Raw genomic sequence first — 27,944 nt, 5'->3', positions numbered from 1 at the left:
AGGGTTTTCAACTAACCTAGTGTGGGGAATCACCTATAAAGTGGATTAATAGGTTAGTGGACTGGTGGCTTAAATTGTGATGCAAGAGTATTTCAGCACTGATTTTCCTGCAAAACGCGTGTATGCCTTGCACCAGCGTGATGCGTCGCCAGGTTTCCTGCCCAGCTGTGAGCCGTGCATATGCACGGAGGTGAATGCTTCGCTCTTCAGTACACAGGACATTTATTTTAGATTTTTCGGCGGAGCTTCCTGTTTGAACCGGAGGAACTGCGCTGTAACATCCGCAGTTCGCCACTAGATGGCCACCGAGGACAGCTTCTGCATGTGGCGTTCGGCTGTGGTTCAGCAACGACAGCATTACCGTGTAACGATACTCCGCAAAGAACAGAAAAGGGACAAGTCAGAGGTAAAACTTAACACTGATCACTGAACTCTGCCCCTGCCACTGGCTCAAACTGATGTTTTGAAGTTGTATGTTACTTAACTTAAACTGAACGGAAAACCCTTTCCGCGCCCGAACGTAACACAATCAACTTGTTTCATCCCTTGAAACACAACCATGTCGTGAAATATCATTATCAATATCAATATCAAATGACCCAGATCATTTGGGTGAGTTCAGTGGGATAAGTTGATTGGGGTGAGTTAATTGGAGTGAATCAATCAAGCTACATTAAGTAGGGTGAGTTGGCTGAGGTGGGATAATTGAGATGAGTTAATTGGGGTGCGTTAAGTGGGGGTACAGTGTGAGACCTCTCTGGCTGAGCTCTTTGTTTGCCTCTTTAGCTCAAGAACTAAGAATTTGCTTCATTTGGAAATCTGGAAAGTTTTTTTTGTTTTCTGCACAAAAGTTAGAGATGGTAGAAAACGTAGACGTTACTGTTGGCATCACCTGCTGTCCCTTCCAACATGATCAGGAATTGAAAACAATAGAAAGAGTGCCATTAATAGTTTGACTTTAATTCAGAAAAGACTGCTTTCTGCTTGGATTCACAGCAGTGCAAACCAAAACAATTCTCCAGCTATGGATAAGAGCTATATTGGATACTCACATTTCAATATTAATAAGGCAAATCCTAAAACACTCCAGTCTTTGGAAGAGATTTCCACTGCTAATAGAAATAATGCTTGCAAGAATATATATAGTGTATTCTATAAAATAGTGTACTGTGTTTAAAATCGTAAGTACATATGTATGTGTATTACACTAGATTTAAATGAGAATCAGATAAAATTGGATGACAGTACTGGTGCTGTATTGTTGATGGTAGTGTTGACGTTTATTCTCATTTGGTTTTCGTTTATTATTTTGGGTTTGAAACGATCCTGTGGGAACCCCACCTCATTCATCTGGATTGTCCTGGATCTCTCCAGGTCCTGGGGTGTCAAGGCAGGTTTTGGGGGGATCTGGAAGCTGATGTATTGGGAGGGCCGTTGCCGTTGGCGCCAGGCCAGAAACATGGAATCCTGGGAAGAGGGACTCTGGGCTCTTCTGTTGGGGAGGGGGGGAGGGCGCTCGCGCTGCCCTGACACTTTCCTGTTGGAGTCTACTGCTGGCAGTTCTGTCGTTCTTCCTTCGCGCTGTCAGGCTTCGGCTGGGTTTCTCTGCTCCTTTCCTGTCTGCCCGTATCATGGCTGATCTCTCCTCGGCTCACTCAGTCCTGCTTCTCTCTCTTCGCTTGGGGGTATCAACTAACGAGCAAAACCTAACAATTAATCACTGTGTGCATGATTGTGTGTGAGACTGCGAGTGTGTGAGACTGCGAGTGTGTGTGCGAGTGTGTGCTTGATTGTGAGAGTGTGTGTGCGAGTATGTGTGAGAGTGTGTGCTTGATTGTGAGAGTGTATGTGTGAGACTGTGCGCTTGATTGTGAATGTGTGTGTATATGCACGTGGGTGTGTGAGAGTGAGGGAGTGTTTGTGTGAGTGAGTGTGCGCGTATGTGACAGTGTCAATGTGTGTGTGAGGTCGTGAGAGTGTATGTGAGAGTGAGTGTGTGTGAGTTTGTGTGTTTCAGTGTGTGAGAGAGAGTACGTGTGTGTGAGAGAGAGTACGTGTGTGTGAGAGAGAGTACGTGTGTGTGAGAGAGAGTACGTGTGTGTGGGAGAGAGTACGTGTGTGTGAGAGAGAGAATAAGTGTGTGTGAGAGTGAATAAGTGTGAGTGTCAGTGCATGTGAGAGTACGTGTGTGTGAGAGTGAGTACAGTAAGTGTGTGTGTCAGTGTGTGAGAGTGAATAAGTGTGTGTGTCAGTGTGTGAGAGTGAATAAGTGTGAAGGTGTCTGTGCGTGTGAGAGAGTGAATAAGTGTGTGTGAGATTAAGTGTGTGTGTGAGAGTGAGTAAGTGTGTGTATGAGAGTGTCAGTGTGTGAGAGTCAGTGAATTCTTCAGGAAGTGGAGCCCAGCTTTTCCGCGAGCTTGTCCAGCTCGTCCAGCTCGTCCAGTCCCGAGTCCAGCTCGGAGGCCACGCTGTGGATCTGGGTGGGCAGGTTCACTTTGGAGCCCTTCTTCATCTTGTTGGGGTTCTTGCTGGAGAAGCAGCTCTCCATGCTCCTGGAGAAGCTGCTCAGTTTGCCATCGGCCACGCCGGCGATCTGCACCCCCCGGGCCACGCGGCCGGCCGCCATCATGTTCTGCTGCGCCCGCATCACGTCCTTCGGCCGCGCCGCGCCCCCCAGCCGGGCCAGGTCCACCTTCTCCAGCTTCTTCATCGCCCCCTGGAGGAACTGCAGGGCGCTGCTGACCTCCGCCATGTCCCGGCGGAACTGCGCCACCACCGCCTCCACCTTGCGCCGGTCCTCGGCCGACAGGACCGCCCTGGAGATGGCCGCCGAGGCGCCCGTCACCCCGCCGGCCGCCGCCACCCCCACCCCCACCGCCGAGATGGCCAGGGAGGCGCCCATTGTGGCGGGGGCCAGCAGCACCCCGGCGATGGCGGCCGCCCCCCCCAGGGCGCCCGTGGTGCCGCCGGTGATGGCCGCGATCCGGCTGTTCTTGCAGGCTTTCTTGCTGCCGGCCGCCAGGCAGTTCAGGCTGGCCACGTGGGCCCTCAGCTTGGGCGCCTGCTCGCCGAACTCGCGGTGGAAGCGCTTCATTCCCTGGCGCACCTTTTGGACCACGAAGGCCAGGTCCCTGGGGGAGACGGAGAGTCAGCCGCGAGGAGACTAGCTTTTGAGCGCTGCCCAAATCAAACAAAACAGGACCTAAACATGACCTCAATATGATCCATACTGTCCCAGAAAGGTCTATTTTCAGAAGCATAAGATTTTTTTTATATCTTACTCATCTTCTTCTTCATCAGAGGAAGTATCGTACATTTCTGCAGGGAAAGACAATACAGCGCATAAATATATAGGAGAGACTATTGAATTGTGTGTGCTGATGAGTTCAGGGTGAGTGTGAGAGGAGAGGGACAGCAGTGACACTAGTAGTGTCTACAGTACAGTCAGGTGTGACAGTGTGTGTGTGCTGGTGAGCTCAGGGTGAGTGTGAGAGGAGAGGGACAGCAGTGACACTAGTAGTGTCTACAGTACAGTCAGGTGTGACAGTGAGTGTGTGCTGATGAGTTCAGGGTGAGTGTGAGAGGAGAGGGACAGCAGTGACACTAGTAGTGTCTACAGTACAGTCAGGTGTGACAGTGTGTGTGCTGGTGAGTTCAGGGTGAGTGTGAGAGGAGAGGGACAGCAGTGACACTAGTAGTGTCTACAGTACAGTCAGGTGTGAAAGTGTGTGTGTGCTGGTGAGTTCAGGGTGAGTGTGAGAGGAGAGGGACAGCAGTGACACTAGTAGTGTCTACAGTACAGTCAGGTGTGACAGTGTGTGTGTTCTGGTGAGTTCAGGGTGAGTGTGAGAGGAGAGGGACAGCAGTGACACTAGTAGTATCTACAGTACAGTCAGGTGTGACAGTGTGTGTGTGCTGGGGAGTTCAAGGTGATGGCAAAAGTACTGATGAACTGCACTATTACTTTGTAACACAACTACCAACTGAATGTGTACTAGAATAGACCCCATTCTAGAGCTGGTATATTCTAAAGCATGTTTAAGAGGTTCATTAAAATGTACTTATGGGTTCTGTTTTTCCTTGGAACTGAAAACAATCCAAAAATAAGAGATGAAAGCATTGTGAGATGAAACAGAAAAGCAATAGTAATTCATAGATCTCCTGAAATTAGCTTAACCTTTTTTCCGGTTACCCCATGTCCGAGAGGGAGACGCATCTGTGCTAAAGCAAGCGTGAAAGTTTGAGTTCAGCATGTGAATTCAGCAGGAGTTCACAGCTCCTACCACTATGGTACAGAGTAACAGACAGGTTCTGCTAGCAGACTCCATCAGCACCAACTGCTGTGCTAGCTTCAGTAAAGGGGGCTCGTCTGAAGCAGCTGAAGGTGGAGGCTCAAGGAGGTTCAGTAACCTGCTCGGGGGTTGTAGATCTAAATGCTGTCCCTCCATGTCAGAAGTGTGAATGAATGTTTCAGGTGTAGCGAATTTTGAGGACTCTGTCTCGGTATGTTTCTTGTTTCTCTTGCTCTGTCTATATACTGTGGAGTGTTAACCATGGAGACTCTGTCCATGTACAGTACTCTGCAGGCTGTTGTGGACAGCCCTTCTGAATATGCAGGTTGGGAATATTCAGGACACAGCGTGACTAACTCATGAGCAGGTACTGTACAGTATGTGTGTGGAAAGCCTCATGGCAGATGAGAAGAGCCGCTGATTTTCTCTAACCCCACAGACAGGCAGATCTGCGGATTTCAGTCTGCACACGTGTGTGTGTGTGTGTGTGTGTGTGTGTGTGTGTGTGTGTGTGTGTGTTCTGTCTCTGTACCTGGGCTTGTGTTAGTGTGTGTGTGTTCTGTCTATGTCCCTGGGATTTTGTCAGTGTGTGTGTGTGTCAGTTGACTCACGTTCCTCTGTGCTCCAGCTTCTTTGCAGACTCTGGCAGTCCTGCAGGAAAAAACAAAACAAAACGGGATTAAAAAGACGGCAAGGACACACCACCAGTCATCTGACTGTCAGGGATTAGAGGCATCAGAACCAGGAAAAGGGACAAATGATCTGCAAATGATAGCCAATCATCTCACTCCCTCTTGTCACTGGGCGGTATAAGATGGAAAAGGAGTGGCGCTGATCTCTTACAAATGTCTTCGTGTGTTCAAGGAGGAACAGAGCGATGGTTCAGAGATGAGGCTTCTCTGAACAGCCTTCCTGAATTGCAGGAAACGGAAAGATAGGCTTGCCAGGCCCCAGTGAGAGATACTGGTTTCAGCACCCTGGACAGTACCGTGTCCCGATTCTTGATAAGGTGTAATGAAACATTCAGAGTTACAGCATCCTGGACAGTGCAGTTTAAGTATAAGTTGTAAAGAAGCAGAAGACAGTACAGATCTCTTGTGTTTCAACCTCGGAAGAATAAGAATAAGAAGAGAGTGCAACGACAGGGAAGTAAAAGAAACAGTTACAGATCAGAAGACAGCCATGCTAATAAACCATCAAAGCTGACACCTGTTCATCCTGATGATAGTTGTGCTGTCCTGACTGTTCCGAGTGCCAAGCCTGGTTATAAAAGAATAAAAGACACAGGTTAACACTCCAAGAGGAACATACACAGACGGATGGGTTCACATACACACAGAAGCTGCACGGGATGACAAGGCAGATGGACTAACAGATGAGCAGCCCCACACACAGGTATTATAATGTGTGTTTCTTCAGTAAAATCTGCACATCAGCCTCTATCGGATACTATCAGAACACTATCGGATTGTGCTGTGCAATAGTTGACTATAGTGTAAACACGGTAGGATATCCACTTACGTGTTAAAAACAGGACCAGTATAAAGGTAGAGCAACTGCTGCTGTAAATCAGGGCCTAAAAACAATTTGTGTTGCAAGAAAATGCCATTATGAAAACACCATTTACAGTAAGGGACTGCCTACAACAAATTGCGTGTTTAAACGGAACTGATGTTACAACAAATGCCGTGTTGTAAGGCAGTTGAGTTTTCTTTCCTACCCTCTTGGTGTAAGTGAAGGGTACACCTGGGCGTGAAATGGATGGGTCAGCGAACTCCAGGCCTTGGCCCTGAAAAACACACAGGAACCCGCCCGAAGGGTCCCACTGAGTACCATTCACAGATAATTATAATTGATCACTGCTTACACTTATATAGTGCTTTTCTGGACACGCCACTCAAACCACTTTACAGGAAATGGGGAATCCCACTACCACCACCAGTGTGCAGCCCCACCTGTATGATGCTCCAGTACTCTCCCCACACACCAGCTCTCAGTGGGGAGGAGAGCAGAGTGATGAAGCCAGTTCAGAGAGGGGGATTATAAGGAAGCCGTGATTGGTAAAGACCAGGGGGAAATTTGGTCAGGACACCGGGGTTACACCCCTACTCTTTTCAAGAAACACCCTGGATTTTTGATGACCACAGAGAGTCAGGACCTCAGTTTTATGTCTCATCTGAAGGACAGTGCCTGTTTACAGTACAGTGTCCCCGTCACTATACTGGGGCATTAGGACCCACACAGACTGCAGGGTGAGCGCCCCCTGCTGGCCCCACTCACACCTCTTCCAGCAGCAGCCTCAGCTTTCCCAGGAGTCTCCCATCCAGGTACTGACCAGGCTCACACCTGCTGAGCTCCAGTGGGGCTGCCAGCTGGGAGCTAAAGGGGGATATACTGTAGCTGCTGGAATATAGGGAGTATTGGGCAGGCAGGTTTCAGCACTATGGATTGCGCAGTCAAAGTGTAAGTTGGCATGAAGGATAACGGCAGAGGTGGACAACCCTGGTCCTGGAGGGTCAACTTGTCTGGACATTTTCAGTATCTCTTGAAAGCTGCCACACCTGAAGAGCTGGGAGAAATCAGAATTCGTCCGGTTCAGCCCAGCTGGTTTTAGCATATTAAGACTACATGAAGAGCGGAGTTCGAATGAAGGCCTCAAGATACATGGACCCTCCAGGACTGCGGCTGCAGGCCCCTGAAGAAGAGGAAGGGGTAGGCAGGTTTCGCCATGTACAGACAGCACAGCGGCAGTATAAAACGGAATGAAAAGAGGGTGCAGAGATAGAGAGAAAGACCAGGACAGATGTGCAAGCAGCCAGAGTAAAAAACAAACAAACAAACGTTTAAGCCAACACCTGTCAAGGTTTGGTGCGTTGGGCAACACAATGCCACCGTAAGGCAGAATGAGGAAGAAGAGGAAGACGGGGGTGAGGGGCAGACAAAGACAGACAGAGATATGCAGACAGCCACCCTAATAAACTGAAAAGACCGGCACCTTGGCGTTTAACGGGCTGCCTTCACGGGAGCCGCCTGCCTCGTCTGGCTGCCACACCTGTTTATAACAGAGTCCAAGACACAGGTTACCATCCCACACTACAGAGAAGGACTTTTCAAAAGAGACAGAAACCGTCAGCGGGACAGGTGAGCTAGGGACCGAGCAGCCCCTCAGACAGGCCTTGAGCAGATACATTAATGCGTGCAGCTGCATTCCTATTTTATCTGTAAGATTTGCTCCCTTGAAAAAAACCCCAATTGTTAGATAGATAATACTTTATTAATCCCATAGGGAAATTGATGAAAGTAGGCTGCTATAGTTCATTAATCGTTGACTGTATAGTTCCATAGGTTTCCTACTTACAGAAGCCTAATATAAATCACGGCAGTGATAGTGACAGTAGTTATTGTAAGTCAGAGTTATCTGTGTTACAGTAAAGCAGCATGATGAGCCTTCCTTTACAATAAAGGGCTGGACCTAATCCGAGCCGTGTTGAAACCTATTTTAAAGACTTCATTCTTTTTTTTTTTACCTTCTTGAGGGAAGAGAATGAATGATACGGATTTGGCCTGGAGGGGTCACAGCACGGATCCTGAAAAACACACAGGAAAACTGAAAGAGTTTCGGGAGTGTCTGAGCACCAGTCACGGAGCCGAGCGGCAGCCTTCAGCACCCTGGGCAGCTCACGGTCAGGGCCGGGTGCAGACCAGAGAGGTGGCCCCGCGTGTTATGTAGCTGGCCTGGTAATCGCCCGAGATCTGGACAGTGTTCTCCTCATGGTGGCACAGTTGTGAGCACTGCTGCCTCGCAGCACTGGGGATCTGAGTTCAACCCCTGGGGTGCTGTCTGGGTGGAGTTTGCATGTTCTCCCTGTGGTCAGGTGGGTTTCCTCCCACAGTCCAAAGACATCCTAGTAGGTTAATTGTCTTCTGGGAAAATTGGCCCTGGTGTGAGTGTGTGAGTGTGTGTCCTGAAATGGACCAGGCGTTCCATCCAGGGTGTACCCTGCCTTGTGCCTGTCGCTTGCCAGGAAGGGATGGAATGTTCTCCTAATGAAGCTATTAATTGGTTGATCCAATTCATCCATTAAGGGCTGCACTGTGGGGTGAAAACCAGGAGCCAGTTATAGCTCTGTAGGGGCCAGGGCCTGGCATACCTGGCACAGAGAGAGGGAATGACAGACACACGTGGGCTCAGCTGGACAAAGGAGCGCAATCTGACCATGTCTCTGAGGGAGACGATAATGCTGTCAAGTCCAGAGGGTGACAGATCGCTGTGTTACTCCCAAGTTGTACAAGTTGTGCATCGCCATTATTGTGCCATTTTCTCTATTTTCTGCAGACTTTCCTGCCGTTCACTTCGTGTTGATTGTAGCCCCAGGGAAAGGTAAAGGTTTGGGTGGAGCCACTTCAGTCTGTCAGTCAGTGGAGACAGAGTGCAGCGCTAGCAGATGAGAACCACTGTTTCTGGACAGGTCAGGCTTCATTCCAGGAGAAATATTGAAGGGAGTGACAGGGCGATTTGGCTGGGTGTGAGAAAGAGGGAGTAAGTGGGCGAGATGATAGAGCACAGGAGAACCGAGGACAGAGCAAGTGTGGACGGGCTACACTAGCTATTTCTTTGCACTATTGAAGTGTATCGAAGGGGGAGACTATAGTTTACCATGGGAGCAGAGGGAGTCTGGGGTAAAGCTGACTCCTGCCCGCTGTCGATCTCGTAGGAAAAGCTCTGGGGAAGAGAAAACAGTGCCACTCATCGCTCTCACATTAACAGGCATTAAACTGCAGGTCAAACCAAGCGTCATGGCTCAGCCACATTGTGCTACAGCCACCACTGCACTTGAGAACAGAGGGTGCAACCAGGTGCTATATCACCCTGCCTCTCACAACTGCCAGCCCACTGAGGTTGCCTGGCTGGTACCTGGATGGGAGACCTCTTGGGAAAGCTAAGGTTGCTGCTGGAAGAGGTGTTAGTGGGACCAGTTAGTCCCAGTTAGTGGGACCAGACCCCTGCGGTCTGTGTGGGTTCTAATGCCCCAGTTTAGTGACGGGGACACTAGACTGTTAACAAGGCCAACTTCCTGTGTATGAGATATAAAACTGCCGTCCCGAGTCTCTGAGTCTCTCTCAGTGCAGGAAGCTGGGTGTTAGTGGACTGCCAGCGGCTCTCTATGCGATGTGACAGCAGACGCACCAGGTCGTCTTCACCCTCCATGTTCATGTACATTTGCTCGCACGCGTTCACCTGGAGGAGGAAGAGAAGAAGGGGCGAAGGTCAGTGTCAGCCGAGCATCTTACCCAGAGGAACGCCAGCAGGGTCTCTGGCGGGACGAATGCCAGGAAAGGGGGGTTCTGGTGACCTCTAACAAAAGCGGTGGCCATCCTGATAAAACTGGGAAGGAAGCGCTGGCCCTTGACACACGAATCAGGGTGAATTTCAGAATGCCAGGGGCCCCTGGTGTCTGCATCGGTGCTTCAAACCCCCACCAACCCTCCGCCAGCTCATCCATGGAGACCCTCCGCAAGGAGGCTCTCTGACCTTGATGCGACCGGTTGGGAGCAGGAAGGGTTCATTTTGATCAATGAAGACATTTCGAGATCCTTCGGAAAGGAAATCCCAACACCTCTCTAACCCTGATTCTTGACTCAACTTGACCCATCAACTTACTCAACAGAACTCAGACAGACTCTTCAGAGTCTGCAAATTGAGGATTTAAGGGCAACCTCTAAGTCTTGTTGGATTACGGCTCTCCAGAAACAGACCAGGACCTCCCTATCTTAACGAGGTTAAATAATAATAGTAATAATCATAAAAAACTTTATTTTATATAGCGCCTTTAGAAGTTGGCTTCTCAAGGCGCTTTACAGAATGAGATATAGGACAGGAAACAAGCAGAAGAAAAGAGAGAGAGAGAGGGACCACTCCTATAACAGGCAGAGCTGGTTCGGCCACAGACTGAAATGTCAGTGATTTGGGTGATGAAAAGGTTCTGAAATACCATTGGACAGCATTCCAGACGGTGCAAAGACTCCACTGCTGATCTTACAGGGCATCAACAACCACATCGACTGTAACACCGATGACAATGACGATGGACATGGTAATGATGATAATGGTGATTGTATTATCGGCTCTACAGAGGCACTAGTGGCATAAAATGTAGATTAGATGAAAATGCAAGAAACAACCGTGCAGGGACAGTCAGGGGAAGATCAAACCAAGTCAACAAAGCAACAACAGGACGACCACAGGCTGGAAGACCAAAATAAGGGCCATGCAGATAAAATGCAATAGTAACACCTACAACAGTGTACACATCCCCAGTGGCATGTACTGTATTTCACGATTAGACTGAGCACATAACCCAATCGGAACAGTTTCTGAAAATATAACTGAATCTAACAATGGAAGGACCTTCTTACATTGGCAATCTGTTAAACTGGGCCAGTGCACGTTCTCGAATGTCATTTCAGGAAGGAGCTACACAGCTGCCCCTTGCTGAAGTATGAGAGGAATGAGCTGTAAGTCTGTCATCGAAGACCTTTGAGAAGCTCTCCAGTGTTCAAGAGAATGGTAAACAGAGGGCTTTGGGGGGGTTTTCTCCCCAAACCGGTTTTTGTTTTCGCAGCGCTGCACCCAGAATGTGAGCAAAGCGCTAGCGTGGCCCCGCTTGTGAGCTATGAAGAGAATGAGGCAGGAGCGCTGAATTCTGGGAATGCAGTAGTAGAGAATATGGCCTCGGGCGAAAGTTAGAAAACAGCAGGAAGACACGCGAGGGTGAGAATCTGTGATGGCGGTATTCGCCTGCGATATGGGCTCTCCTTCCAAAGCTCTGTGCCTCTGTGACCTCTGCTCTTTCGATGCAACAGAGCTCTGAACAGGAGGAACCGTAGAGTACTGGTAAGTTTTCTATACCTCTCCCTAAAGAGAGGGCTGTGGTCCTCTGCCCACGCTGCAGCGGGCACTGTACCAAGACCCCGATACAGCCTGGGTGGGAGTCCCACAGGACCCCCCTGCACAGCTCCACTGTATTCCATGCTTTAATGTAAATGAATTGGGGATTCCAGTACAAATCCAGCATGCTGAGCACAATAACATTTGTTCTATTGAAATATTACATTTGCTTAAAATAAAACAAGCGTAACAGGCAGCGCCCGACTTGACACCTGTAATCTGCACATTGGTGGTGGAGGGGATCCCCATTAACTGTAAAGCGCTTTGAGTGGAGTGTCCAGAAAAGCACTGTATAAGCGTAAGCAATTATTTTATTTTTATTATTATTATTATTAGTAACTCAGTGCAACTGATATTTCTTCAGGGCTTGTGATATAATTCAGTCAATAAGCGACTAAGCAGAAGTAAAACAGAAGTACGAATCAAAGGGTCCTTACCGTTGCTGTCTCGGCTCAGGTGTCAGGGCTGTGGGGAACAGCTCTCTGTCTGTCTCTGAGGGCTCACTGGCTCTTGAGACTGTTGCCCAGGAGAAATCAGGAGGCTTAGGAGCAAACTGTCTCTTCCCTGTTTTCCTCTGGGGTCAAGCTGTCTTTCAGTTTTCCCTTCCTTTGTGCTCTGGTCTTTTCCCCTTTTCCTTTTTATCTGACCTGTTTCCTTCTTTCCCCTGTTCTTTTAAGTGCTCTCCAGCATCTGCGCTCACGGGCCGGAGGTGTCTGTGCACTGACACAGCAGGGACATAGGAAAGCTGTCTGACGATCCCGTTGAGACTGGATTCACACGTCTGTGGGCACCTGCTGTCATTCTGAAGAGTGATAATCGCTTAAGGCTGTTTTCGTAAGTCATTCACCTATTTCCTCATGTTTGTGATATCTGAATATCTGGCTGCGATCTCAAGCCTGTAGGGACGCTTCCTGGACTGGGACCTTGGATTGTGTGTTGCTAAAGAAGTAACTGTTTGTTTTCAAAGTTGGCATAGGGGAGATTCCTCACCTCCCAAGGCTAATTGAATAATAATTACTTACACTTATATAGCAGTTTTCTGGACACTCCACTCAAAGCACTTTACACATAATGGGGAATCCCACTACCACCACCAGTGTGCGGCCCCACCTGGCTGATGCTCCAGTACTCTCCCCACACACCAGCTCTCAGTGGGGAGGAGAGCAGGCCATAGGGATTATTAGGAGGCCATGATTGGTAAAGACCAGGGGGAAATTTGACCAGGACGCCAGGGTAACACCCCTATTCTGTTAGAGAAACGCCCTGGGATTTTTAATGATCACAGAGAGTCAGGACATCGGTTTTACGTCTCATCCGATGGACAGCACCTATTTTATATTCTATTCACTATACTATACTATAATAGTTCAGAATACTGCCGTATATTAATGGCAATCGAAACATGATCACCGTTTTCGTTATGCTGGGGGACGAAATATTTATGTTCCTGTTTTCACAGGGCATAAACGCACGTTCCCATTTTGTCCAACTGCGGCAACACCAGATTTGAGTGGTGACTCAGACGCTCTGAAAGGCTGGGACGATGCTGATCTGCCAGGCCGAGCCGGGCATCCTGTCGGGATCAACACGTCGTTTCCCAGGCCTGGCGCGAAGGCGGAGCCCGAGGTCGGATCCAGCGCTTCCTGTCTGTCATTCGTCGCCGGCGCGGCCCAGCGCCCGAGCAGCGTCGCGGACGCACCTGCCATCGAGGCACGGATCCAGCTGGGACGCCTGGTGCTTGACAGTGTGACCCAGGAGGCCACTGCGAGCAAACTGGTCCAACCACCTGGAGTGAGCTCTAGCAACTTCCTGTTTTCTCAGCCCTTCAGAGGAGCTGAAGGCAATGTCTGAGCTGAGGGAGGCTGACCCAGATTCTCTGTAAGATCAGATCACTTAATTGGCCATATACAATTTCTTGTATTAGGAATATGTCTTTTCGTATGTCTCTCCATGAGACTCACAGACAGGGAGGGGAGAGAGAAGCTTGGGGTCAGAGCGCAGGATCAGCCATTATACAGCACCCCTGGAGCAGTTGGGGTTAAGGGCCTTGCTCAGGGGCCCCAATGGAGTAGGATTCCTCTGCCGGCAGCGGGATACAAACCAACAACCTTCCAGCCACAGGCGCAGATCCTGAGCCACAGAGCCGCCCCACCACCATAATTAGTCAGGAGTACAGGACGCATGACTGGGAGCATATGATCGCTCTCCACCACTCAGCTGAACCTGACCTTTTCAACATGGTCTTTTGGGGGAGGAAACCAGGAGCACCTGGAGAAGGTTTATAATACTACAGGAAGAACATGAAAATTCCATGATGAGAAGAATTCCTTACACTTATATAGCGCTTTTGAGGACACTCCACTCAAAGCTCTTTACAAGTAATGGGGATCCCCTCCATCACCACCGGTGTGCAGCTCGACCTGGATGATGCTCCAGTACTCTCACCACACACCAGCTCACAGTGGGGAGGAGAGTAGAGTGATGAAGCCGGTTCAGAGAGGGGGATTATTAGGAGGCCATGATTGGTAAAGACCTGGGGAAAATGTGGCCAGGACACTGGGGTAACACCCCTACTCTTTTCAAGAAACACCCTGAGATTTTTAATGACCACAGAGAGCCAGGACCTCGGTTTTACGTCTCATCTGAAGGACAGCGCCTGTTTACAGTCTAGTGTCCCCATCACTATACTGGGGCATTGGGACCCACCGAGACCACAGGGTGAGCGCCCCCTACTGGCCCCACTAACACCTCTTCCAGCAGCAGCCTCAGCTTTCCCAGGAGTCTCCCATCCAGGTACTGACCAGGCTCACACCTGCTGAGCTTCAGTGGGGCTGCCAGCTGTGAGCTGCAGGGGGATATGGCTGCTGGCTGCTTATGCAGTGGAACCTGAATATATCCAATTTATGTAATCTGCCACTTTCTCCTACACCTCTGCTCCCTCTCTTGTTTCTGCTTACAGCTGAAGGGGGCTGCACATTGCGTGCTTGAGCTCAGGAATTAATCTCTTCTTGTTTGTGTGTTTAAGCATTATAGAGGCTGTGAAGCAGACTGCCCCCTGCTGATATACAAATATTACCGAGATACTGACCAATTGCAAACCTTTGTGTGGCTGTATTGCCTGTTGTCTAGAAGATGACAATAGTGTGTCCACAGAATCACTCACTTCTGCATAGTTTGCTTCATCAAATTCAGTGTTTCTATTTAATATTTATAGTTCCCATTTTTGTTACCTCCTTGCATCACTTGGCATTTATCTGGATTAAATGTCATCTGCCAGCTATTTGCACAGCTTTCAGTCCTGTCTAGACTATATTGGATTTCTTTTGAGATTTCTACAGTATCTGCTTATCCTCCTGTTGTGATATTATCTGTAGACATGATGGGTTTATATCAGGTATCTGAATGTTATCTGAATGTTAATGGTATCTGTCTATGTTAATTCATATTATCCTCGCCGTGACTGGTACTCTGCCAAACAAACAAAATCCAAGTTTCAAATTCTTTTTTCAATCTCAGGATACTGTATGATCACAGCTCTCTTATGGTTCGTCAACTCTGGCTTGAGAAGTTTAAAAATCCTAGATCAATATCGTGCTCTAACTGAGCAATGAATAAGCCATTACCAAGGCCTGCCATTAAAGTGTCAGCTACTGACCTTCTTGACATTTCCTGTCTATGAGAGCAAATTTAAAAATGTTTCATGACAATTACTTCTTCCATTGCACATATGTCTCTGATTTTATTATAGGAGTGCATTGTAATAAATATCAAAATTTGGAAGTGTGTAGCATATTCCTGATAGTTTGCCATGATCATTTTTTTTTTATCAACATAGACTCAGAGACCTGTGATTCATGTCGGTTGAGGTTCTGTGCACTTTCTGATATGTAGTGCTACACCTCCCTTCAATCTTTTCTACGTGTTTGGAATCCTGCACATCCCAAAAGGTGCACTCATCACCCTTGGTTATGTTTTAAAATATTATTTGAAACTAAAGTTTGAACATTTCAGCTCTTAACAATTGCTGGATTAGACTGAATACCGCGATGGGCTTTAAATGGACAAAACGTCTAAACACCAGAAAGGACGATAAACCAAAGCTTTTACCACACGTTTTTAATCACAGTATAGATTGATACTGAGCTGTCATGTTAGAATATATAGGTTTAATGGAATAAAACCCTTGCAAGTGAGTAAAGAGCGTGCAAACTCCACACAGACAGGCACTCCTCCCTTGAGTTGAACCTAGGACCGTGGAGCTGTGAGGCAGCACCAGACCAGAGTAGCAGGGGGAAGATCTACCATATGCAAAAACTAACATTGTAGCAAGGGAGACGTGAATAATAAAAAGAGTAAGGGACAATAAGGCAACAGTCTCATCTTATAAACTGAGACCTCCTATATAGACGTTACAGCTCTCCAGGTTGTACTGAATTCCACACAGCTCATCTTGTACCGACTTCATTTCTCCCGCCACATCGGAGACGAGGATCACCAGGTTCATCATGGAGTTTTCCTTGATCTTGTCTGAAGACGTGAAGTATCGCGCCAAGCGGCTGGGGAAACGGTTCAGCTTCTCCTCGGCCTTCCGGGAGGACTCCAGCGCGCCGGCAACTCTGCCGGTCAATGGGATAACCAGGGATGCGCGGCTGTCGTCCTGCCCTCTGGCCTGCCCCTTGGGAGTAGAGTAGTGGCACTTCTTGAGATGCTCCATCTTCCTGCGGAGGTACTGCAGGGCGTACGTGACGTCCATCAGCTCCTGCAGAAAAGCGCCGACCACAGTTTCCAACTGTCTGCGATCAAGGGGGACACTTCTCTGCCTGGCTGCTGAGACTCCAGGGATCACCATCTCTATGCTCTTCATTAAGGTCCCGGTTGCACCTTGGGAGATCAGGACCCATGCTAACTCAACGAAGCTGTTCTTCCCCTTGGATGAGCGCTCTGTGGCTGCCATATTGGAGGCGATGGCGAAGTGTTGGTGAAATTCCATCAGGATTATCTCAGTGTTCCGGAGCTGGTCCAGACACTTCTGCATGGCTGGGCGGTGTGTTGAGTAGACGTTGATGTATCGCTGGATTTCATACAATGCCTCAGCTAATTTGTGGGCATAATTCCTGTAACAGGAATAGGAGAAGGACAGGGGTGGTGGTGGGGGTGAGGCAGGTGGGAGGGGCAGAAATAAAGTTTCTGAAAACATTTTGGAGGAAACTTCGAATAACAGGGGTAAGAACCAAAGAGTGGAACCAAAATATACGTCTACACATTTCAGCAGTTCCATAGATATTACTCAGCATATAAAATATTTCTGATAATTAAGATGTAGGAAACTAAATCGATTAGTGAATAACATGGATAGTGCATGCCAATGGCCAACGTCTTTTATCTGTTTTGATATATTTTAGTGAGCTGTGGCAGGTCACACCAGGCCTATTCAGGAATCCACAGTTGTGTAAGAAAGAAGTCTCCTGTTGTCTTTAATTATTTGAATTGTAAAGCTCACCTGGCCTCTTGCCCTTGGCTTTGAATGCTCATGGAGGAGCAGTTTGATCTTTTCTCTTTGCGGGTCACCATGCAGTCTTCCTCCTGAAAACACACACAACAGACTGACCGTCTCAGAGTGAACAGCAAGCAGTGTGTCAGATGTCAGCTCCCAGGATCAATCGCACCTCTGGGGGCACCTTGTCCAGAGACAGTCAGAACCCAGAATGATTTGTACTTTTGTTGTGACGTAAGGGTTTTCTGTAAATCATCTGCCTTTTCCCTTAAAGAAATTAGGGAACCTGAACAAGGACTCTAACAGAGCACAGATCTAAGGGCAGAGTCAAGTGTCAGACAGCGAAGAGCCAGGAGATTACATCAGGAGATGATGTAAATGATGTAAATACAAAACAAAGTCAGCTAACACCAAAGAAAAAGACAGACAGACCGATACACACACACACTGTGTAAAAGCACAATAAAATTGAAATAGAGGCCAGGAGAGCACCACTCTGAGAACAGAACAACACTCAGAAAACCACAGCGCGAGTGTCAGAGGAGGGCACAGAGGAAGAAAGTAGAAGATAAGAGATATGCAGCCAAGCACACTGATCAGCTTCAGTACCTTGGGCAGAACAGTGCCAGGACAGGGTGGAAAGACAGAGACACAAACTGGGAGACAGACCAGAACAGGGACACACGCTCAACAGATAAGCCTATTCCAGAGCATCCCTGGCCTTTACCTATCATGGCCTCCTAATAATCCCTTTCTCTGAACTGGCTTCATCACTCTGCTCTCCTCCCCACTGAGAGCTGGTGTGTGGGGAGAGTACTGGAGCATCATCCAGGTGGGGCTGCACACTGGTGGCGGTAGTGGGATTCCCCATTTCCTGTAAAGTGCTTTGAGTGGAGTGTCCAGAAAAGGGCTATATAATGGTATTCTCCTTCTTCTTATTATTATTATGATTATATGTCAAAAATATATATTAGAAAACTACATGGAACTTCTTCTCAACACTAAATAAACTCAACTCTTTTAGCCTGTCAGAGAAGGATCTTCGTTCAAGACCAGGATTATAAACTGAACCTGGTTGCTCTTCCTTGTGCTGGAATGGAATTTCACAGACAGCACAGACAGTCCCTTTTGAATCAGTGGATGGGTCCATTCTTTTGACTTCCTACCTCCTTGACAGGCCTGGCACATAGCGGTACCCATACGCTCCTTCTCTTCATCACTTCAACCTGCAAACACAGGAAAAAGGTGAGGGTCCGTGGAGTTCAAGCCAGAGAGGCGGATCTCAGTGGTTAGTGCCATGGACAACAAGAGGGCACTCCCGGGTTACAAAGCTTTGCTACAGTTTTCGCACAGAGAAGGTTAGGAATAGAGAATGTGTTGCTGTAGTTATACTTACCCAGATACAATTCCCTCCAAACTGAAGAAAGATGTGAAAATGGGTTTAAACTAAAACCTTTTCTGTATGAGGTTTAGACTTCTAAGCAACAGGAGTTTATGGCAGGAAAGGGGGTTAACTGATAAGGATTCCAGATGTGAGCTAGGAGAGCTAGGGAACCCCCTGGGGAATTAATCCCTGACCATTTGGCCAAAAAGCTGTAAACTGGCCAGACACGTGACCTCCCCCCTTTACCATAATAACAGTGATGTCAGACGCAGAAAGGAAAGGATATGTAAACCTAAAGTTTGTACCAGCACTTGGAACAATATTTCGGTTTTGTGGTTTCTTGCGGGAAGCAAGACTTCGGCTTTATTGTTCCTTGCATGCAATAAACTCATCTGTTTAACTTCATCTCGGGATCCAGAACCTTATTCTTTCTGTTACACCAAAACCTAAAAGCCAGACGTCTGTCAACATATTTACTATGGATTTCCAGATAAACGCATAATCTTTCTTTGTAATCCCCTCCTGGGTTAATAGGATTTCACTGCTAGTTTACTGCCTTGTATATGTTGTTTAGGTTTGCTCATACGTTAATGAGTTACTCTGAGACAATGCTTCACTTCCAGCTGCTGTCCTGTTCTAATGTATGGATAGTGTTGGGGGGGGGTGCCCTGGGTGGGGTGGGTCTGTATCCGAGTTAGAAAATTTAATCCGACTTATTGATTGTAATTGATATATTTTCACCCTACAAATAGTTTTCAGGATGCGAGTTAAGTTCGTCAATCCAGGGATGACTGTATAATGAAGAGGAGCTGCTCTGACTGAGAACCCAGCACAGCGCAGTGGAGGTATAAGGTATGATCGTGAAGCAGGAGAGGAATAGATTTCCCCCACTCTGTGGGGTGCAGTGCAGGAGAAGGTATAATGAAGAACATGACCCGGAGTAGGCGGGTTTCAGAACCATGGACAGCAGAGTGCCAATATTAGTGCTAACAAATTAGAGCGCATAGAGTCAGGGAGGGAAGCACTGACAAGGTACCAGCACAGACAGTCCCACAGTGTCAGGATAGACCAGTGGAGAGAAAAATAGAAGAGAATCAGGGACACACAGCGGAAAAATGAACACCCTTTGTAACGTGTCATGGAATATGGAGACGGTGCCTTCTGGTCCAACGGATGGGGTTATTTCTGCGGTCTTCTACCTCTGTGAAAATGCAGTATTCTGGTGCACGGAGGGGCAGACATAAGCTCCTCCTCTTGAGCTCTTCATCCTGAGGAGACACAAGAAGGGTGGTAGGGTGGCAGGCGCAGAGATGTCAGCACCTTGGACGGGGCTGTGATGGAGATGACGAGGGTACAGACGCAGACAGAAAGACCCTCACGGGTACAGACAGGAGCAAGTCAAGGATAATTGAAAAGCAATGGATAACCTGCTTCTGGAAAACAGTTGTTTAGGTGTTACACTTGAAATAGGCTCTACAGACAAAATACTAAATTTCTCCTTTTGAGTTTTCAGAATTAACCCTTTACTTCTTGCTTCACAAGCAATGCACACTGACATACATCCCCCTCTCTGTTATGAACAGACAGGCATGCTAAGAAACCGCAGGACCTGTCCAGTTCCAGTTCCTCAGACAGCGCGGGTGTCCATGGGAGAGGAGGAACAAGACACGGAGACAGAGAGACAGACAGGTGCGTCCGAGCAGAGAAACATACTAGACCAGAACGCACATGTTTCAGCTCCCTATCAGGACAGAGGAGATAAATGAAAGAATTCACGGAGAGCACAATGGGATTGGTACCTTCATACAGCGACACAGTGAGATGTTTGAGGCTGTTCTGTATATCCTGGGCGCCGTCCAGTCGGTGTCCTGAAACACACGGGAAAATAGAGGATGAGTCGGCAGATTCCTGACTGAAGAGTTGCACCACAGCGAGGAAACTACCAGCACATGATGAAGACAGAGACAGAGAGGTACACAGGCTCACAGCCCTGGCACGCTTGGACTTATCACCAGTGCAACAAGGATCCTCACTCAAGTACGTCATAAAGAGGGGTCTTTGCAGATCAAGCAAGGGGGACGTGACCTGTGTCATACCTCATAGATGGGGGGGCGTTCTGTAGGTCGGACATTTTGGGGGGCAGGGCTGGACTTCCTGTCCTCCACCTGTAAAAACAGCAGCACAGCAGGATTCTGCGGAACACAGCGACCTTTGGACGAAGCGATCCGAGGAAAGGATCAGCACGGGACAGGAAAATCGAACTGAAAAAGGAAGAGGATGGGAGAGGAGGAATAACAGAGGGGGGCACAAGGACACGGAGAAGCACAAGGGAGAGCAGAATACCTCACACAGGAGAGGGTGAACCTCAGGACTGAGAAAGCAAGGTCTGCCCTCACGTGCCCCGGCCGTTGAAGGGGAACTGCAGTGGCAATTTCTCAGACTGGCTAATTACATCTTGGTAACTCAATGAATTCGGCGGAACAGGGTCGGAGAAATTTGACCAATTCCGAATTCAGCGCAAAATTGTGAACTTCGTGAAAGGACTGCAGCTCTCCATGTTGTGGCAAACTACCATTGGAGATCCCATGAATCGCTGCGTGATGCGGCCCTTCCTGCTCACTAGTCACTGTCATGCCTAATGTGATGCGATTTCCGGGTTAATAAGTACAGGTTGGGCAGCAGACTTTTCACCGCAGAAATGATCCAGCGTGACCTGCCTGCAGAGCTAACAAGCGAGTGGTATTTGTTGGCAAAACTGTTTCGAACTCGAGAGCAATATTCCTCTTGGATTAGAAGAGACAGATTCACAATCCTGCTTGTTTACAGTGTCACTTCACCTCGTTCTGAATCGCAGAACATGGCGCTGCGCAAACCTGGTAATTTCCTCTATTTTGTGATGTAAATTGGGGGGGTTTATAAGCTACTCCGATTCCTCCTGTCAGGATTGACCCGCTGAGGAAAGGGAAGATGGACCCTATGCGGGACCTTAGGGGGCTAGACAAGAGGCGAAGTCCGAGCCGAGTTCCGAGGGTCGTAGAAAAAGGCGGGAGAGGAGGTTTCCACTCCAGAATTGGGCAAGGCTGAAGCCGTGGTCGAAAAGGCGGTTCCATGAGTCTAAAGATGAAGGTCAATAAGTCGGCTCCCAGATCCGAAAGGGCAAGACGGGAGACGTAGTCGAAGGTGAGGTCCGTGGTTAGTAACAAAGAGCAAAGAGGGAAAACAGAATCTAAGGCGAGGTAGGTGAACGAACAAACAAACAACCAACCAATACCAGGCAAAGAACAGGGGCTTCTGGAGGGTTTAAGTATTGTGCGAGGGAGGAGGCGCGCTGATTGATGGAGTGTCGTGGTTGCCTGATTGGCAGGAGTGGTGTCGTTTGGCAGAAGCGCTCGGGGTTGGAGTGTGATTAGTGCGAGTAGTGCGCTTCCGTGCGAGAATGTGGTGGGAAGAAGGCGCGACGCCTTCGAGCCCCATAACACAAAAAGAGCATGCCAATTCCCCTTTAAGGCCAGTGGGTAGTAAGAGGGGGGTTTTGTGCAGGCTGGTACCTTTATGGGGGGTCGGCGTCCTCCCATGGCTGAGGGCTGCTGGGATGATCTGCTTGTCTTCCTCACCGCACCCTGAAACAATCGCACAAGGGGTTCAAAGCAGGGCCGGCCCCAGTATAGTGGGGGCCCTCAGGCAGAGTCTTGGCGAGGGGCACGAAACATACCTGGGATGCATTAGAAGCGGCTCTTCCACAGCTCTTGTCCTGCGGGAGGAAGGACAGAAAGCGTTCAGGCTGCGGAGTGAGCAGTTCCTCAGGCAGGCAAGGCCAGTCCCGCTGGAGACTTGCAGTACCGACGCACGCCCACTAGAGGGCGATCAATTCAATTCAATTCAATTCAAGGTGCTTTATTGGCATGACCGTTGAGTACAATCAGTGTTGCCAAAAATACAATTAACATCAAGCAAAAAAAAATATCTACAGACATTTACAATAAAGACACAATCATAAAATATTTACATATAGACATATGGAGCGTTACTGGGAGACAGACTCACTGTTTCTCAGGCTGTGGCAGGAGATCAGTGAGCCTCAGGACCAGCTGGCGCATTGGGCTCTTTGTTGTGCTCAGCTCTTGGCTCAGCAGGGCTTGTGGGAGTAGGAGTTTTGGTCGCGGTTTTTTAGGTGTAGCCAATACTTTATTACTCTCTTCTGTATTTTTATTAATAGTGGGTATTGGCCTAATTCGGCCCTGCACGCGTTGTTCTGTGTTTTTCTCTGCACATGGAGGATGTTTCTACAGATCTCCATGTGCAGAGTTTCTGTGGGGTATTTGTCCCATTGAGTGTAATCCTGGTCTGTGAGGGGACCCCACACTTCACTGCCGTATAGGGCAATGGGTTGGATTACACTTTCAAATATAAGTTGAAAAGCCTCCTTCTTAGTGACTTTTCTGGGTCCAGATGGGCTGGCAGTGCCCAGGTGTGACAGTACTGCTCCAGCAGTGCCCAGGTGTGATAGTACTGCTACAACAGTGCCAGGCTCTGTTGCAGCCCTGTTCTGGGTCCAGATGAGCTATCAGTGCCCAGGTCTGACAGTACTGCTCCAGCAGTGCCAGGCTGTGCTGCAGCCCATGTTTTGGGTCTAGATGGGCTGGCAGTGCCCAGGTGTGACAATACTGCTCCAGCAGTGCCAGGCTCTGCTGCAGCCCCTGTTCTGTGGGCAACAGCAGGACCATGTCATCTGCATAGAGCAGGAATTTGATCTGTGTGTCATGTAGTGTGAGACCTGGAGCTGCAGACTGTATCAACATTCCTGCCAACTCATTGATATAGATATTGAACAGTGTTGGGCTCAGGCTGCAGCCCTTGGTGAAGAATTCTGTCCTTTTGTTTCCATTTTTCACTGCACATTTATTCCCTGAATACATTGATTTGATTATGTTGTACACTTTACCCCCTATGCCACTTTGGAGAAACAGTCCTTCGTGCCAAATCGAGTCAAATGCTTTTTTGAAATCGACAAAGCAGGCAAAATTTTTTCCTTTGTCTTTTTGGTGGACATGTTTGTCTATCAGCGTGCGTAGGGTGTAAATGTGATCAGACGTGCCGTGATCTGGTAAGAAGCCAGTCTGACTCCTGCTCAGGACATTGTGTTCGGTAAGGAAGGGCCAGTATTCGTGTATTCAGGATACTGCAGAATCCCTTCCCCAGGTTACTGTTCACACAGAAGCCCCGGTAGTTGTTGGGATCAAGTCTATCTCCACTCTTGATCAGTCCTTGGTTCCAGGAACAGCAGTACACTCTCAGGCAGCTTAACTCACGGGAGGGCCACAACATCCCGGGTCCCGTCTGCTGAGGTCTGCCGGGAAGGGTTTTAACAACATTTCAGCAAGGGGGTGCAGAAGAACGCTGAGAATGCTGAAGGGTATGCGGGGAAAAACACGAGGGACCTGAACGATTTGCTAAGAAAACCCCGCTTTTCCAGTCACGCAGGTTTGTTTGTTTTGTTTTTTTTTTTGTTTCCAGGAGCCAGGTGAACTATGTCAGTAACTCGCGTTTTCCCGTCTTTCGCACGCAACAGTACGACGCAGGGTCAGGACCCGTTCCCCGTGTCGCCATAGCAAAACAATTACCGCTAGTTCTCAATCAAAGTGCTGCCTAAATTAAAATCTCATACAATTTAACTAATCCCCTACAAGACGGCGTATAAATAGGAGAGGGTGTGTGAGTAGATAGATAGATACTTTATTGATCCCGTGAAGGAAATTGCAGTGCAACAGCAGCTTAACACACACAACACAGCCACAGTGTAACGAATTATATAATAATAGTACAATACATACAATACAATCAGTACAGTGAGCGGTGCACTAAAAGAGTTACTCACAGTCCGGACACACAAAGAACAAACTGGAACAGAACAGTACACAGAAAAATCGTATCACACATATGAATATAAATATAGATGTAAATATAAATATAAATATAAATATAAATATAAATGTATTGCACGGGTCCCTGGCATATATTGCACAAAAAACGGTTGTAAACAGGAAAAGAAAAGAAAAGGATGTATCAGTTTACTGTTCAGTCCAGAAACAGGTCACTGTCGATGTTGCCTCTGCCCACACACACAGTGGATGCGTTGTACAGTCTGATGGCAGAAGGCAAGAATGACCTCCTGTAGCGCTCCCTGTCGCACCGGGGATGAATCAGTCTATTGCTGAACGTGCTCTTCATTTCTGCCAGTCTGTCATAGAGGGGATGGGAGACGTTGTCCATGATGGCCTCTAGTTTGGACACCCGGAGTGTGTTCGGGGTACACTCACCACCGAAGGGGGTGAAATAAAAACAGTAACGCTCCTCATTGAACACCCTGTACGATATGTATCTACTGTAGTTGTATTAAAAGTCATTTCCAAACAAAACGTTTATTAAAACGTAAAAGGAAGACTGTCGTTACTGGCAGGAGGTGGACGGTGTGGAAAATACAGGAGTCGGGAACCAACGGACCCACCTTTCGGATGTCACTTATTTTAACGGCTTCTAAATAATATAACGTTTTCTTTCATTGTTGTAGCTCATTATGAATGGCTGACTGTCTTTTTTTATTGAATCTTAAGGTTGACAGTTTCGTCTGTCGTCGTTTTCATTGACATGCTGTATCGAAGTTTTTTTTTTCACGGTAACATAACTTTTCTTTTAGGGCTGTATTGGTTTTAGGCGGATTTTAAAGAGCTTTTGTTTTCGACAACCGAAACATGAAGTATGGAATAAGAAAATGGAAGAGAGGGGACTGAAGGAGCACGGGAGGCGGAGATCTCAGCGGGTGGCTGTTCCTGACCGCGGCCAAGCGTGTTCGGATGGAAACTAAGGGCTCACCCAGATTGCTTGGGTTGTCCACGGAATTTTTACGCGTCTTTGGCGCATCGTTACGCGCCCGTCAAATAACGGCCCAGAAGCGCAAAGCACAAAAACGGTCTCTGAAACGTATGCACAGGGAAAGTGTAGAGGTTTTCCCTTGATCTAGCAGGGAAAAAAAGAGAGGTTGTGAAATACTTCTTCCACACTATTTAGTGTACAGTACTTCAATAAGTAATGGGTTTGTTCCATGCTGAAAAGAGAAAAAAGAAGACACAACGTTTCAGCTGTGGAGCCTTCTTCGAAGAAGCCGAAACGTTGTTCTCTTCTCTTTTCAGCACGGAATAATCCTATGACTTGTTCCTTGGCAGCCTGCGCATGCTGACGCAGCTCCCCACCTGAACTACTTCAATAAATAACACAGCGGATTATATTGCACCTGCTCAACGACCTGGAATCACGGGATTGCTCTCTGAAGACCCTCAAGGCTTTCATGGAAAAGACATCCTACCCACTACCCCCGGGATCCAATCCTGATCCCGTGATGTGGGCAAGACGAATGGTTTTCACCAAGCGGGCCTCCACAAAACAGAGAGAACACCCTCCTGTCGCTGTGTTTTTTTTTAGATAATTCACAAAAACGTCTCACCAAGAACTCGACACGTGCTCAGCGCTGCCCTCTCACCTAACAGCAGGTGTCATGGCCGTTATGAGGGCATGTCTTTTTGTGGGGTTTTTTTTGTTGTCATTTTGTGTTTCGTCTTTGTTTTTTGGTGTGGGCGCTCATTTTTGTTTTTGTATTTTGCGCGTCTGGGCCACCGTACCATCACTCTCACCAGAACACCGTACACTGAGACAGCTGCTGAGCGTTTCCCCTTTCCGCGTTTTTTTCTTTTACTTGATGGCTGTTCTACGCAGATGAACGCGTTGAGGTGATCGTAAAAATGCACATATTCACCTTTTGAGGCAATGTACATATTCTGTTTGTTTTTTTAACATACCATGCCAATATGGTGTCCCAACGACCCACCAGCCCACCCCTTAAGTTACATTATTATACCTGCAGGGCTGCTGATGAGCCCGGATGCTACTAGTTTCCCTAGTGCGTTTATTCGAAACCCCGTGACTGAAGTGCCCTGTGTAGCTGATGGGGTCACGGGCCAGCCAGCGAATGAGGTGTTAAGCCATGTCACTGCCCGATCCTGGCGGTTTTTAGGGAAAACAAAGTAAAATTCTTCTGGAGGCGGAAGGTATATGAAGACCGGTCAACGTCCAAGGCGGTCCAACGGGAACGCCGTCGCAAGACAAAAACGAGTTTACATAATACACAAATACACAAAACGACACCTGCATTTATAAACATGCTGCCGGCGCCGCCTTACTAAGCTTCTGGACAGTAATGTAATGGTAATGAAATAAAGCCCACTAATTGAACAGTATAACGTGTTGACGAGTTATTGAATTTGCTGTTGGGGTACACAGTCCCAGGGCTAATCCAGCTGCACGGTTCACGACAGACAGAAACGAGGAAGATGAGGAGTCCGTGATGTTTACGCGAGGGGCAGCGCAACAGGTCTGGCAGTTCCTGTGGGCCCAGCTCAATATAAATTACCCGTGTAAAACAGCTGCAAGACATAACGCAACACCGTTTTACCACGGTAAAACAATTCCTTCCAGTTACACGGAAAGTTTCACGCGTGGTTCTTTTCTCCGGTAAAGGCGATTTTCAGCGCTCTCTCACGTGGCTGTTGCGTACATGCAGGTACACACAGGTAAATTCGGTACTTTCGGTACACACAACAAGGCAGATCTGAGTCACACACAGTGGCTCATTGGAGCAGAGCTCAAACAGGTGCTCTCCAGGTGGGACAAACCCCAGGAATGTGGGGCCCCACTTCCACAGGCTGGGTGGTCTGGAGCAACTGGGGTACAGTGCCTCACTCATACTGTAGATACAACAGCACAACCTCCAGCCCACAGCACACAACACACCAGTCATGAGTCCTGAGACTGACCCACTATGCTGCCCCCTGCCTACCCAGTCATACACACACATGCAAGCATTCACACATACACTTACATAAATACACACAGATGAACCCACCCACACATAAATACACACAACAGTTACGCACACACATAAACACCAATATTAACACATATACAAACATACTCACAAATCCGCAAACATACTTACACACAAACATTAACACAAATACAAACATACACATATACTTCTACACCAACATGAACATGTATACCAACGTACACAGAAACCCATACACACATAAACACACCAATACTAACACAAATACACACACACAAATACACACACATAAATACACACAACACTAACACGTATACAAATACACACACAAACCCAGACACACACCAAAACAAACATATACACAAACAAAGACACATAAATACACACCAACATGAACACATAAGCAAACACACACCAACACAAACACACACAGAAGCAGTGCGTACCATGGCGGTCCGGGCTCAGTGCTGTGTGGTGCAGACGTCTCACAGACCTGGCTGGGACTGGTGTCTCCCCCTCTTTCTCCGATGTCCTTTACTTTCCTCTCTTTAGCTTTTGCCTTGTGTCTCTTTTTATACAGTATCTGTTTTTCTTGCACTACTCTCTCAAGTTCATTTTTCTTCTCTCTTCTCTCTCAGTTCCCTCTCGCCTGTCTCTGTGCAGGTGACTGCTTTCCAAAGAGAGGAGACACTATTTAAAAAATCTGGCTGGTACCAGTTTCTCTTGGAATGTGAGTTGAAGAAATATTTGAATACCTAATGGTATTCCGGAATGGAGTTTAAAACCATGAACATGTATCTATTTCCTCATGCGACTGATATTTGAATCCAAAAGTGACATGTGTTTTGTGAAAATAGAGTCTCATCCTGGACTGGGACCCTGCCTCTGATCCCCGGGCTGTAGGGTCTCATCCTAGACTGAGACCCTGA

The 27,944-nt window shown here is 47.8% G+C and overlaps 2 protein-coding genes and 1 long non-coding RNA gene across 9 annotated transcripts; 1 reads left to right on the top strand and 2 right to left on the bottom strand.

Moving 5' to 3' along the window:
• Window positions 1-939: 939 nt before the first annotated feature.
• On the bottom strand, window positions 940-11,869 carry LOC148660075 (uncharacterized). 4 transcript variants are annotated; one of them, XM_088634078.1, is made up of 12 exons: window positions 11,798-11,868; window positions 11,679-11,747; window positions 9,481-9,531; window positions 8,950-9,015; window positions 7,820-7,879; window positions 7,288-7,344; window positions 6,013-6,081; window positions 5,502-5,552; window positions 4,904-4,943; window positions 4,066-4,086; window positions 3,282-3,318; window positions 940-3,131 (listed from the first exon to the last, which is right to left on the bottom strand). In XM_088634078.1, the coding sequence occupies exons 3-12, from the start codon at window positions 9,511-9,513 to the stop codon at window positions 2,387-2,389; spliced, it is 1,179 nt and encodes a 392-aa protein (XP_088490204.1). In that variant the 5' UTR covers window positions 9,514-9,531; window positions 11,679-11,747; window positions 11,798-11,868; the 3' UTR covers window positions 940-2,386. The 4 variants fall into 4 exon arrangements, with proteins under 4 accessions (XP_088490204.1, XP_088490206.1, XP_088490205.1 ...); XM_088634080.1 differs by lacking the exon at window positions 8,950-9,015 and having other exon boundaries at window positions 11,798-11,869; XM_088634079.1 differs by lacking the exon at window positions 4,066-4,086.
• A 66-nt stretch (window positions 11,870-11,935) lies between these two features.
• Window positions 11,936-15,042, top strand: LOC148660074 (uncharacterized). The gene is made up of 2 exons (XR_015939364.1): window positions 11,936-12,075; window positions 12,701-15,042. It is a non-coding gene; the product is annotated as an uncharacterized LOC148660074 (long non-coding RNA).
• Window positions 15,043-15,342: 300 nt separating this feature from the next.
• On the bottom strand, window positions 15,343-27,775 carry LOC148660073 (uncharacterized). 4 transcript variants are annotated; one of them, XM_088634076.1, is made up of 10 exons: window positions 27,462-27,754; window positions 24,192-24,357; window positions 21,832-21,870; window positions 21,668-21,739; window positions 20,216-20,284; window positions 19,919-19,987; window positions 19,319-19,387; window positions 17,902-17,961; window positions 16,742-16,824; window positions 15,343-16,355 (listed from the first exon to the last, which is right to left on the bottom strand). In XM_088634076.1, exons 4-10 carry the CDS (start codon window positions 21,692-21,694, stop codon window positions 15,623-15,625), a joined length of 1,110 nt encoding a protein of 369 aa, XP_088490202.1. In that variant the 5' UTR covers window positions 21,695-21,739; window positions 21,832-21,870; window positions 24,192-24,357; window positions 27,462-27,754; the 3' UTR covers window positions 15,343-15,622. The 4 variants fall into 4 exon arrangements, with proteins under 4 accessions (XP_088490202.1, XP_088490200.1, XP_088490203.1 ...); XM_088634074.1 differs by lacking the exon at window positions 24,192-24,357; XM_088634077.1 differs by lacking the exon at window positions 24,192-24,357 and having other exon boundaries at window positions 27,509-27,754.
• Between the last annotated feature and the right edge of the window lie 169 nt (window positions 27,776-27,944).

This window comes from Lepisosteus platostomus, chromosome 6, assembly GCF_059453375.1.
Source record: "Lepisosteus platostomus isolate fLepPlt1 chromosome 6, fLepPlt1.hap1, whole genome shotgun sequence".
NCBI lineage: Eukaryota > Metazoa > Chordata > Actinopteri > Semionotiformes > Lepisosteidae > Lepisosteus > Lepisosteus platostomus.
The sequence above is the reverse complement of the archived record's forward strand: the minus strand, read 5'-3'. Positions and strand labels throughout refer to the sequence as shown.

Coding starts and splice junctions, on each gene's coding strand:
- LOC148660075 (XM_088634078.1), bottom strand. CDS start 9,513: ATGTACATGAACATGGAGGGTGAAGACGACCTG. Junction 6,082..7,287: donor GCAGCCCGTTAAACGCCAAG/GTGCCGGTCTTT, acceptor TGTGTTTTTCAG/GGCCAAGGCCTGGAGTTCGC. Junction 3,132..3,281: donor TCTGATGAAGAAGAAGATGA/GTAAGATATAAA, acceptor CGTCTCCCCCAG/GGACCTGGCCTTCGTGGTCC.
- LOC148660073 (XM_088634074.1), bottom strand. Junction 19,388..19,918: donor CACTGTGTCGCTGTATGAAG/GTACCAATCCCA, acceptor GTGTCTCCTCAG/GATGAAGAGCTCAAGAGGAG. Junction 16,356..16,741: donor AGCCAAGGGCAAGAGGCCAG/GTGAGCTTTACA, acceptor TTCCTGTTACAG/GAATTATGCCCACAAATTAG.